The sequence below is a fragment of the Rattus norvegicus genome, chromosome 13 (assembly GCF_021556685.1).
Source record: "Rattus norvegicus strain SHRSP/BbbUtx chromosome 13, alternate assembly SHRSP_T2T, whole genome shotgun sequence".
Classification (NCBI taxonomy): domain Eukaryota; kingdom Metazoa; phylum Chordata; class Mammalia; order Rodentia; family Muridae; genus Rattus; species Rattus norvegicus.
This window is the reverse complement of record NC_141546.1, coordinates 50,345,846-50,358,360: the sequence shown is the minus strand read 5'-3', so window position 1 is coordinate 50,358,360 and position 12,515 is coordinate 50,345,846. Positions and strand designations below refer to the sequence as shown.

At 40.7% G+C, this 12,515-nt stretch overlaps 1 protein-coding gene and 1 long non-coding RNA gene across 9 annotated transcripts in view; one reads left to right on the top strand and one right to left on the bottom strand.

Annotated features, from left to right (window-relative positions):
- The window catches only part of Camsap2 (calmodulin regulated spectrin-associated protein family, member 2), a 79,349-nt gene that overhangs the window by 17,175 nt on the left and 49,659 nt on the right, over nucleotides 1–12,515 (top strand). For all 8 annotated transcript variants that reach the window (NM_001415803.1, NM_001134503.2, XM_087580479.1 and 5 more), the window contains exon 2: nucleotides 311–570. In NM_001415803.1, the coding sequence (NP_001402732.1) occupies nucleotides 311–570 (260 nt within the window). The remainder of the gene's footprint in view (nucleotides 1–310; nucleotides 571–12,515) is intronic.
- LOC134481565 (uncharacterized) lies at nucleotides 4,584–12,480 on the bottom strand. Its single transcript, XR_015635974.1, has 2 exons — nucleotides 12,113–12,480; nucleotides 4,584–4,848 (listed from the first exon to the last, which is right to left on the bottom strand). It is a non-coding gene; the product is annotated as an uncharacterized LOC134481565 (long non-coding RNA).

The following is a 12,515-nucleotide window of genomic DNA, read 5'->3' as shown; positions in this document are numbered from 1 at the left end:
ACCTACACTGGATTGGGGGCATGCCTTCATCGTCCCCACACTCTGAAGACCTTTCTCCTTGTTTGCTTTTCCGGTTGTATACCTCAGAGCCATGACTTCTATAAAGGAAAAGTGTATCTTTCCTTTTATATCTTACACCCAGGTCCACAAACAAACAAACAAACAAATGTACGTGTATATATCATCTTGCCTGTTAAAGGAATATTGATACTTTTAGGAAGAATCTCAAGGTCTGTAGTAATTAAATGAGGTGTGTTTTTAAAATAGAAATCTTACAAAAATATGAAAATTTTTTTCTTAACCTTTATAGAAACTGTGCCAGAGGAACTTCGAGAACCATTTTACACAGATCAGTATGACCAGGAACACATCAAGCCCCCTGTCGTTAACCTGCTTCTGTCAGCGGAGCTGTACTGTCGTGCTGGCAGTCTCATCCTCAAGAGTGACGCTGCAAAGCCCCTCCTGGGCCACGATGCTGTAATCCAGGCATTAGCACACAAAGGCCTGTATGTCACTGACCAGGAAAAACTGGTAACTGAAAGAGACCTCCACAAGAAACCCATACAGATGGTGAGTCTTTGCATACCCGAGCTTAAAGTTATGTCAAGTTTGAAATGCATACTTTTGTGAATTATATGATAAATAGCGTTTGAAATACTTTATGGCATCTACACCTAGAGTTTAAAAATCATCCTTTATTTCTAAGTGAAGGAAGATTTTGACAAACTATTTTGGAATATTTGTTTCCATCTAATATCTAGAAGAAACAATTATGTAAATTCAAACTATTTTGAAATAGTTTTAATTAAAATTTTTCTTGTTTTAGAGATTAGCTATAAGAAATGGAAAAATGCATCCTTGGCTATTTTTATAAGACAAGAATTTGGAGTTGTAAATTTTTCTATCGTGGAGGGGCTATAGGTCAATATTGGAATATTCGTTTGCTTGGCACTTGAAAGACCCTGCCTGGGTCTCATTCCCAGAGCAACTAATATGTAAGGTGCTGGAGAAAATAGCCCAACACACACGCGTACTTGCGCTAGGCAAGCATGAGAGCCAGAGTTTGGATCCCAGCAGCCATGTTAAAGGCCAGGCATAGTCCTGTGCGCGCCTGTGAGGGGACAGAGACAAGGTTACTGCTGCTTGCTGGGTCGATAGCTTAGATAACAGTTAGAGCTCAGTGAGAGAACCTGCCTTAGAGATGGAAGGTGATAGCCGCCTGACACCCTACTGCGGCTCCACAACACTTAAAATGTGACGGGAGGGCTGAGAGATGGCCAGCAGTTAAGAGCACTGGCTGGAGCCAAGCCCAGACAGAGGACCTGGTGTGGTTCCCAGCACCCACATGGCAGCCCACACCTTTCTGCAGCTCCAGTTCCAGGGGATCTCACACCCTCACACAGACATACATGTAGCCAAAGCACCAGTGCACATTAAAAAATGTAATGAGGAAATGGAAAAAGTGACAAATGTAAGCATTCGTTAAGTTCTTGTATTAGCTTACTTAACCACCGTTAACTCACTGCTTGTACAACATACATAGAGAAGGTTTCTAAGTTGGTCTGGGATAAGTATGTAGGGAGTCAGATAATCTGAAGACATAAATCTAAATATTTTTAAGTTCATTGTATGCTTTGGGTAAATTTTCCAAAATACATGTACAAGAACATTACTCAAAAGCAGGTCTTGTGAAATGGCTCAGTGGGTAAGAGGACTTAAGTTCGAATCCCCGGCACCAGCATAAACAAGCCAGGGTGATCATGTACCCCGGTAACGTCAACATCCTGAGGAATAGGTACAGCAGGACTCTGGGGGATCCTGGCCTCCAGCCTTGCTCCCGGTTCAGTGCGAGGCTGTGTGAAAGAAAGAGTAAGAGGGAGAATGATAGAGCAGCACCCAACTCATCCTGTGAGTGGCATCTGTGTGTGAACACAAATGGACACACACACACACACACACACACACTCACACACACACACACACACACACACGATGATAAAAGTAAGAAAGCAGTTCGTGTAAATTATTCTTCATGAGGATAGTAGTCTTGGGACGAAGGACGCGTACATGGAAGGCTGTATTAAAAGACTCAGGAAGAGGGAACACAGTCACCAAGGCTGGTACTAACTGGAAGTGATGTTGCACTCCGCTCTCTGTTACTGCTCTTGTAAAGCCTTGTTTTAATATTCTAAGGAATTGAGAACACTTCTCAAGGGTAACTTCATTAAAGTTTATAATGAACAATTAAGGAAGACTGAGGATATTGATCTTTTCTCATGTAAGAGATTTCCAATTCTCACTAATGGTGCCAGATGCACATGTTTACGCTGACATGTGTACACGTATGCACGTCATCTGTAAAACATTCGCTAGCTTTAGGGATAATTAAGTTCTACTTCTGACTGTGCTGCATTCAGGATTTACTGTCTTAGCTGGATTCCAGTGGCAGCGCAGCCACTTCTAAGTGATCGGGGTTTCAAGGTGGAGCAGATGGTTGTGAGCTCACTGCTACGTCTGAGGCAGCACTTGGTTAGGGCACAGGGAGGTCTGTGCTGATAACCCAGTTCACTGTCTTCGTTCTCCTTCATAAGAAGGTGGACTTGCCATATGCCCTACCGTTTTTCTAGTATGGTGAAGACAGACTGTGCAGGTACTTGGAGGACTAAGTTACAGATGAAGGGCTTGGTAGACAGCTAATTGCATTGCTTAGGTTTCTTTCACCCCGTAAAGCCTGCTGACAACTTTGAATGTTTAGTATTTAAAGACTAATTTAAGTAACGTACAGTTTCCCTGTTTTTCTGGGTCTTACTTCTAATGTTTAGGCTGTTAAAACTTCAGACTAGACCACATCACGTTAACCCTTTGCGGTTGTCATATTTACTGATTAGTATTTTAATCATATATTTTAAATTTTTGTCAGAATTCATGGTTTTTCAACTGTAACGTTTTTATTAATACTATTGTTATATTATCCTACTCCTTTAAAAGCCTATATGAGAATATTTTACTAGTAGAATTTTGTTTAAACATTTTTTAAATGTGAAATAGGAGTTATTACCGGTTGCTTTTGAGCGGTATCACCTGATAGTGTTTTGACTTCACTGAGTGTGCTGGTACTGTATTCTACCTCTTGGTGACTGAATAGGCTAAGTGGTTCGGTATCTTTTATTTCTGTGCTGCCTCATCGTTTTGGGGGTTGGGAGAATATATCAGTAGCAGAAGTATTATCTTGACTTTTTAGACATAATGCTCTTTCTGATTTTTTTAAAAAACTTTATTTTTTGTATATGGGTACTTTGTGCCCATGAATATGTGTGCATCATGTTAAAGCCTGGTGCCTATAGAGGCCACCACTGGGTCCCCTGAGATGGGAGCTACAGATGCCTACGCTGAGGGAGGCCAGCCATGCAGGTACTGGTGGCCATGGTGCTCTGCAGAGTAGCAACTGCTCCTGACAAACAGCCATCTCTTCAGCCCCTTAATTCTTTTTTTATCAAAGTCTAAGACAGCATAATATTTAATATTTAAAGAACTAACTTAAATGATATGTCTTCCCTGATTTTGGCTCTGCCCTCTAATTGTTGGTTGTTAGAACGTCACACTGGACTGCATCAACCTCCCTGCAATTGTATATAATGTGAGAGTGGGTTTTTTGACAAAATAGTCATCAAGCTGTTAACCTTTGTTTTCTTCTGGGAAATGGGATTAAAATGGGATGAGAGGGATGAATGGAACTTTCCTTGTTATTAGATATATTTCTGTACCGGTAACATTTGTATATAATTACATATACTATTTTCAAACTTATAGAGAAGAAATTTAAGTTCAAATGGAAATGGTCATTGAAGTGGTTTCTGTGTGGACAGAATTAAGAGATGAGTATTCTGGGTTAGTAGCTAAGTAAACAGGGAATGAGAACAAACATTGAAGGATTTTTCCAAATACTTGAATTCCAGGATCCTGTAAATAGCTGTCTAAAGCTTTCTGCTGCTGCTTAACTTCCCACCACTGCCTCTCACATGCTGCATTGCGGGAGAGCACCACCACCCATCATGTGTTTTTTAAAATGTAGGTTATGATCAAGAATATATGGAAAGGTTTATCTGACCCAAGGTTTTATGTTGTGCATGTAGTACTGATAGGCTCAGCGTGCAGGGTGTCTTGCCTAAGCATGCCCGGCCCTGCGGGAAAGCCAGTTAGAATCTGGGCGGAGCTGGGGCTTTCTAAAACACCTTTGCAAATTTGTGGGTTTTTATTTTTGTTTTTTGTTTGTTTGTTTGAGACAGGATCTGTCCTAGAATTCACTGTGTAGACCAGGCTGGTCTTGAACTCACAGAGATCCACCTGTCTCTGCCTCTGAATACTGGCATTAAAGGCTTGTACCACCATACCTGCTAGTTCTTAGAATTACATGTACCCAGGTATCATCTAGACTAGAGACTGTGAGAGATCAAACTCTTGGTTGTGAGTTAATTTCTTAATTTCCAACAATATTTGTGCCTGTATGTAGGAAAAAAATTGATATACATAAAACTCTAAATAAATGTAGATATGCATATAATGGAATGAGTTTGATTTTTAAATAGGACTTATATAACAATGTTTAATGTTTAATCAGATTTTGTTTTGAAATAAACATTTTTGTGTAAATCAAAGTATTTAATATATTTTGAAGACTCAGCTCATGTTTTCTAGAGTGCCCTTAAATGTCTGATCCTTCAGCATACGGCTCTCTGGTGCTGCATCACACACGTGAGCCCCCACAGCGGGCTGTCAGTGGTGGGCATCAGCTCTAGGTCTTCCTGCATGTCAGGCAGGCATTCTCCACCTGAGGTACATTCCCAGCACCTACAGAAATGAATAAAAGAAGAGCTTATACTGTTACCTAGTGGTAATTAAAATGGGAGAATCTGTCATTGGCAAGTAAGGCATCACATGTTTTCTTCTGGGGGCAGGAGAGATGGCTTGGCAGTTGAGAGTACTGATTGGTCCTGAATTCAATTCCCAGGACCACATGGTGGCTCCCAACTGTGTGTAATGGTTATGATCCATGGGATGGTGTGTCTAAAGACCGCTACAGTGTGCTCATACAAATACATCTTATAAAAATGTCGTCTTCTGAAATGCCAAAACTCTTATAGTGAAAGCTTTATTTATTTACTTGTTAATATTTATTTTAGACTGCTTTTAGTGGGAGGGTGGGCAGGGTCTTGCTACATAGCCCAAGCTGGCCAAAAGTTATCTTAAATGATCTTTAATGATATCGGAGCAATCCTCCTGCCTCAAACCTTTTGAGTTCTGGAATTCAGATGTAAACCACTATCTAGCACTCTTGCACACTGTTTTATTATACCCTCAAGGCAGGGTCAGTGAAGTTGTAGTTAGACACAGAAAGACAGTGGAAATATTTAACCCTCAAAAGGGTTATTTCCATACATAAAGAAGTGAGTTTTTAAATCATGCTTTATGCTCAGCACTGACCTTTGAGAGAACATCTACATTTGAATAATGAGCTTAAAAACTTAGTGATGAAAACACTGGAACAAACCACCCAGTCAGATGGCAGGAACTGTGTGCTCTGAACTGTGCCTCTAAACAGTGAGCCCTGGGAACCACAAGGTAAATAGAATCATCTCTGCTGGACCCAGGAAAAGCAGTGTAGGACATGGTGGCTGAATTGATGGAGTCTTTGTTTTAACCTAAGTTTGTTGTGCTGGGAAGAATACTGTGTCTGACAACTTAGGATGTGACTACATACTGGTATACAGTGCATGGTTAGATTGAAGTGACAGGAGCTGAACGTAAGACAACTTTCTTGGAGTGACAAGATCATGGAATAAATTCTTATAGGTGTGTGTGCATGTGTGCGTGTGTTTTAGGTCTTTCTGATTTTCATGCACCTGCTTTTCTGTTTTCTTTCAAGGCTCCTTGGTAGCTCTTCTGTCTGTCTGTTTACTGTGTACCATGCAGTGTGCTTATACTTCACACACCTGTGCTCATGTAACTTAGATCATAATAACCATGCTGTCCTGATAGAGAGGCAGGCTTTTAGACTGTCGTAACAGAGATCACAAGCAAGGACAGGACTGTGGTGACAAGAGACTAAGGTCAACTCACTGCACCTACTAGTGTCACAGTAGTGGGTAAAGTGAGGAGGAGACTGTAGTTTCTTATCCAGGTTTTATCAAAATTCATTTTAAATGTATGAACAGAACTTGTCTCTGTAATTTTATTTTTAAACTTTTTTGTTGATGATTTTTACATTTCTGTGTATGGGTGTATGCTTGTGTGAGTGTGGATATGCACTTTGTGTTGCAGTAGCTCTTGGAAGCCAGCAGAGGGCATCAGATTCTCTGAAAGCAGAATTATGGATGGCTGTGAGCCACTGTGTAAGTGCTAGGGCCCAAACTCAGGGCATCTGCAAGAGCAAAGTTGGTGCTCTTAACACTGACTGCCTCTCCAGTCCCTAGTACCTGCTTTTAAGTAGAATTCTTTTCCTTTATGCTAGATCTCGGTCTTCTGGTTTCTGCTATTGTACACCTAATTTAAATTCTGTTTTTTCTGGGTAGCATATTATATATGCCTTTGTTTTTAGAAAAATGACATTGGAGCCAGAGAGATACTCTAATAGATAATGTGCTCACTGTATGTTTTAAGGATAGAGAGGCACTAAACCCAGTCCTCCTTTTGGACCAAGTTGTTATTGTTTTTTATTATTTGTGTGTGTGTGTGTGTGTGTGTGTGTGTGTGTGTGTGTGTGAGGGAGGTGGGGAGATAAGGAATATGAGAGGGAATAGTTGTGGAGGTCAGAAGACAACATTGTGGAGCTGTTTTTCTCCTTCTAGCTTTATGTAGGTTCTCAGAATCAAACTAGGTAGTCAGGTTTGCATGGCAGGTGCTTCACCAACTGCCAATTTTGCCAGAAGTGAAGGTGTGCTGTTGATAATGTATGTGGGATATAAGGCAGTGTCACAGCTTTAGCATTAAGTCCATACTGGGAGATGACAGGGAGTGATCCCTCAGGATACATAGACACAGGGCCTAGATGTGGTTTTCTGGAAGTGAGCAAGAATCACACAGAATAGGGGCTTGACCCCACAGAGGGTATAGTCAGATTTGTTTCAGAAAGTCACCTTGGTGGTACTGTGGAAGAAATGTCACTTTGGACTTGCCGGGGCCTGAACTACAGCTGGAGAGCTGCTTTGGGAGTGGGGCTGTTTTCTGCAATACTGAGGATTGAGTTTAGGGTCTAGGCTAACGGGAGGTTTACTACATTCTGAGCCTACCAGAGGCCTTTCTTAAGGTCTATGGAATGAATTTTTTTACTTCTCAGAGTAAAAAAATGAAGAAGAGAACTTATAAACAGGGACAGAACTAGGGGAAAAAATCAGCCAGTATGTCACTGTTATTAATTAGTTGATAGTTAAAAATTAGAAGTTAGGGGGGAAGAGCCCTCAAGTTTTACCATTCTGGACCCCCTCAAGGATGAGATATTCTTTATTCTTAGCCCCCTCCCTCCATGTGAGTCTGTGTATCTGCCTGTGTATGTATGGCCTCATGTGGAAGCTAGAAGTCCATGTCACAATGTCCTTTCTGCTTGGAGATGGAGTCATTCACAGAACCTACTGGCTGGCCAGCAGGTACTCTGGACTTGGCCTTTCTCTGTTCTCCTGGAGCTGGGGTTACAGATCCTTGTTACTGTGCCCAGCTTTTTACTTTTAAAAATTGTTATTTTGTTACTTATGTGTGTGGTGTTTTTCCTGCATGTATATCTGCATACCATATGCATATATGTTTCTCAGGTCAGGAGAGGGTATTTCATGCCTTTTTTTTTTTAAACTTAAAAAATTGTTAGAAAAGGTGAAATCCCTAGTAGATTTTAGCTTATTCCTGTAGAATGAAACTAGAGTGAAGTTGCTCAAGAAGAAACTGTATCCTACAATTGTTGTACCCAGATTGCTTTGACATAGAATCACTTCTGTGAAGACAGGGCCTGTGGGTCATGATTATCACCATATTCCTTCCCAGTGGCTTGCCAAGGAAATGCAGAATCAACACATGTGATATATTAATGAGTTTTTAAGAATCAAATACATTTGGCAAAATCATATCACCTTTCCAAAAAACAAAAGGATGCAGTCTCGCTGTGCTCTGTAAGGCTTGGGCTCAGAGCTCAAAGGTTCCTGTTTTGCCAAGGTAAAGGATCATAGCTCCTGTCTTCCTTAGGGTTCTATTGCTGTGAAGAAACACTGTGACCACAGCAGCTCTTACAGAAGAAAACATGTAATTGGGGCTGACTTACAAGCTCAGAAGTTAGACAGTCGTTGTCATGGCAGAAGCCTGGTACCGTGCAGGTAGACTTGGTGCTGGAGAAGGAGCTGAGAGGTCTACATTGCATTAGCAAGGCAGCAGGAAAAGAAAGATACTGGGCATGGCTTGGGCTTTTGAAACCTCAAAGCCTACCCCTAGTGACACACTTCCTCTAAGAAGGTCACACCTGCTCCAACAATGCCACATTTTTAATTCTTTCAAATAATGCCACTCCCTATGCACTTGTGGGGGCCATTTTCATTCACACCATCACAGCTCCCTATGGTGTTAAGCTGCCCATTGTTTCTGTAGCTTCCGAAGTCAGCTATCATTCCCCTCTTCACACAAAGCTTGTGGGAGTCAAGCCTCTCTACCTGCTAGGCTGTTAGGGGAAAGCCATGTGGCATCACAGTGTCACTCCATCTTGTCTTCTGATAAAGCTGATGCCATGTGACATATTTTCATACACAGCCACCTGGAAAAAAATTAGTGGGCAAGCTTCCTTCAGAGGTTTTTCCAGGTTCACTGAAACTTTTGCTGGTGCTTTTTTTAATATAATAAAATATATTTCAGTGTACCTTTGTAACTTGTTTTAGATTTTGAGGTTTGAGGCACAGTTTTTGGCTTTGAAGCAAGTGTTCTTGGGTAACTTACAAATTTGGAAAACTAAAACACAAACATTTAAAAATAAAACATATGTGGGCTGGGGATTTAGCTCAGTGGTAGAGCGCTTACCTAGGAAGCGCAAGGCCCTGGGTTCGGTCCCCAGCTCCGAAAAAAAGAACCAAAAAAAAAATAAAAAAAAATAAAACATATGTAACTGGTTAAATGCATCAGGCATGCGGCTGTCTCGTGCATGGCTGCCATTTTCCATTGTGGGCACAGGTAGCAGCAGTTAGCCGAGCAGTGCTGGACAAGCCTGAGCCGTCAGAAGCGTAAACTTGCTCAGCTCACTTGAAGGTATTCTCGAAAACACACACTCTCTTCACACAAGCCGGGACCTGTTAAATATAATCTTCTCTCGTGAGCTTTTAATAGAGCCCTTGGTTTGTGATCTTGATGGTTAGTTTTTCCTGTTAATATGTTACATATCTGATTGGTTCATTGGAAATTTCATTAATTCCCTAAAGTATTAATTGATTAAATGATTAAACCTAAGGTTAAAGAGTATTTTTAGATTTTATTTCTTACTTAGATTTTATTCCTATGTAATAAGCTTCTGCCATAGTTGCAAACATACAGCCATACTGATTGTAACCTATAAAAATGTTCCTTGAGAAACTTTTAGATTACTTTGAGGTATATATTTTATTTGAAATTTTTGCGATGAAAAATTAAATGTTCACAATTAAAAAATTGTTCTAAATTGACACATAGTAGTACCTGTACATATTTGTGGGACAAGCATGCCATTTCAATATGTAAATGCAATGTAGAATTACAGGTTCAGGGTAATTGCATACCTGTTGCTCCAGACATGCGTCATTCCTTTATGGTAGGAAAAGTAACATCCCTTTACTGATCCCCCTCCCCTCCAACACTCATACATGTTTTTAGTATGCGTGTGTGTTCATATCTGTATATGTGTAGGCACCCGTGTGGGTGTGTGAATACCAGAGGATGCATTTGATTTGGAGGCCTGAGGTGGTTGTTAGGAATCGTCACTCTTTCACTGTCTTCAGTAAGGCAGATCTCTCAGTAAACCCAGAGATCCCGGATCTGGCCAGTCTTGTACATTGCAGGGACTTTTCTGACCTTGCTTTCCAAGGCTGGAATTACAGACAGGCCTCCACACCGTCTGTCACCTTCATGGGTTCTTGTGATCCAAACGCCATTAAGAATTCGACAGTCTCTCTCTACTACCTGTCCAGAAATACTACTCAGTAGGCAATCAGTTAGTTGTTCCATTGTGCTGTAGAGCATGAGGAATTTTTCTTTCTTCCCTGTGAGCCTCTGTACCCAGAGATCTCTCCATTCCCCTCCTGACATTCTTCCTAGGCTCTGATGGTCATTATGTGCTACTCTTTTTTAGGTTTTGGAGAGACAGGTCTCTAGCCCAGGCCGGCACTGTCCTGTATCATTTTGTGCAGAGTCTTGCAGTCTGTAATGCAAACTGTTCACTTTTGTCATTCTAGTTTTTTTACATTTCCGAGTACACTTTAGAGTCAGCTTTCACATAGGCACACAGCTAGTTCCCCACTGTACCCTGAGGAAAAACCAACAAAGAAGAATGCGTCTGTAGGACTTTTCAGTTTTTTTGTAGTTTGTAAGAAGTTTGTGTATATGAATCATAAGCAGATGTTATTTTTTCAAATGTTTTTCCTTTTGTTGAGATAATCACATGGCTTTCCTTATTTTTCTTGTTAATATGTGAACTGTTTTTCAAATAGTAAGAATCTTAGATATTACCTCATCTGGTCCTGATATATTAGCCCCCTTTCCATACATACACGCACATGCACACACATACATATATATGTGAATGATTCCATTCTGTTCACTCATTCAGAGAGAGAGAGAGTGTGTGTATGTGTGTGTGTGTGTGTGTGTGTGTGTGTGTGTGTGTGTGTGTGTGTGTGTAAGGGGGGGTTGTAGTGTCCTTTTGTGGGTCTTCAGTGGTGTGTATAGTGAGGTGTGTGTGTGTGTGTGTGTGTGCACGCGTGATCTTTAAACCTTATCCCTTTCTTCTTTCCTACTTCATTTCCTCCCACTTGGTTTGTGGGCTCAACAGAAATGATACCATTATCACTCTGACAACTTTTACTTTTCCTTCTTTTGGTGAAGATTGTCTCTGAAAGCATCACTGATCAATAATCCTAAAGTTAAGTTTTGACTCGGCCTTGGTGCTGAGATGGTCCAGTAAGAGGCCCACATTCAGGGGAAGCAATTGGTAAGTAGATGTTAGTGGCAAAACTCCATTTAATCATATTTAGGAAGCGGGAGGGTTCAGAAGGAGTAGTTTACAGATTGAGTTTACCTGGAGCTCACTGTTACGTCCAGTGGTTTACCTTTTCCACAGACATTCACTATCACCAACCAGGGCTGGGCCAGCATGGCTTTTAGTAGTTTTACTTTTGCATAATTTTGACAGGGAATGGGGGTGCAAACTTTTTAAAAGGACTAATGTTAACAAAAAAAGAAAGACTAGTTAAGAGCATAGCAAAGCAATTTTCGTAATGGCTTTGGGTCATGGATCTGGGTGTGTATGAGCAACTAGGTGAGCCCCGTTGCATCTGTTTAGCCCACTTCCTTACTGAAATTTATTCAGATGCAATTTGTAGTATTGGGACACAGATAATTTTCTATTTAAGCACTATGTAGTCTGGATCAACTTGTCTTCTAGTACCCATGGCTATATGGAATTCAGAGTGTTTTAAAATAGTGAGAGACAACCTGAGTTCCTACCTTATAGAAAGACTGGCCTGTATATGTCCAAGGTTATGAACACACAACATACTATAAAAGTATAATATTTCATTTATAGCCCCCAAGCTTGTCTTTTTTGCAGAGTTTAAGAAGCCAGGTACATTTGGCAAATGTACTCCTAAGTATCCTTGCCATTGAGGTTTCAGTGTTTTAGCTTATTTAGAAATGATTCAAATGTCTTATGAGTCACCTACATAACAAACAATGAATGATACGTTTAAATGATACTTTTTTTTTTGGAGCTGGGGACCGAACCCAGGGCCTTGCGCTTCCTAGGTAAGCGCTCTACCACTGAGCTAAATCCCCAGCCCCTAAATGATACGTTTATTTGAGAGTGACCGCTCTTGTAATTAGGCATGAGATCCTCTCTCCTTACCCAGTCTGCCGGCATCCATCTGTCCATCCATCCTGTCAGAGGAAACGATGGTGTCATCTCCGATAAGGGGCAAATGTTTATCGTAAGCCAAGTCTTGAGTGACTAAGGCCTAAGAACACAGAATCTGGTTGCCATAAATAACATGTTCTATTGTGGCAACAGTTTTGTGAAATTTATTGCTATAAAACAAAAAAGTCATAAACCACAGCATTTACCATGTATAGTAGGTAGATGGGTTATAGCAAAATGGGGGAAAGGTTTTAGATGTTATCTAAACATATTGTTAGCTTGTGAGTTAGTTTCATGTATAACTATAAGGTTGTTTTCTCCAACAAAGAGAAAGGAAACAGAATGGTTAGAAAAGGAGCTAATGGTAATCTAAAATAATTTGGCTCTCGATCTG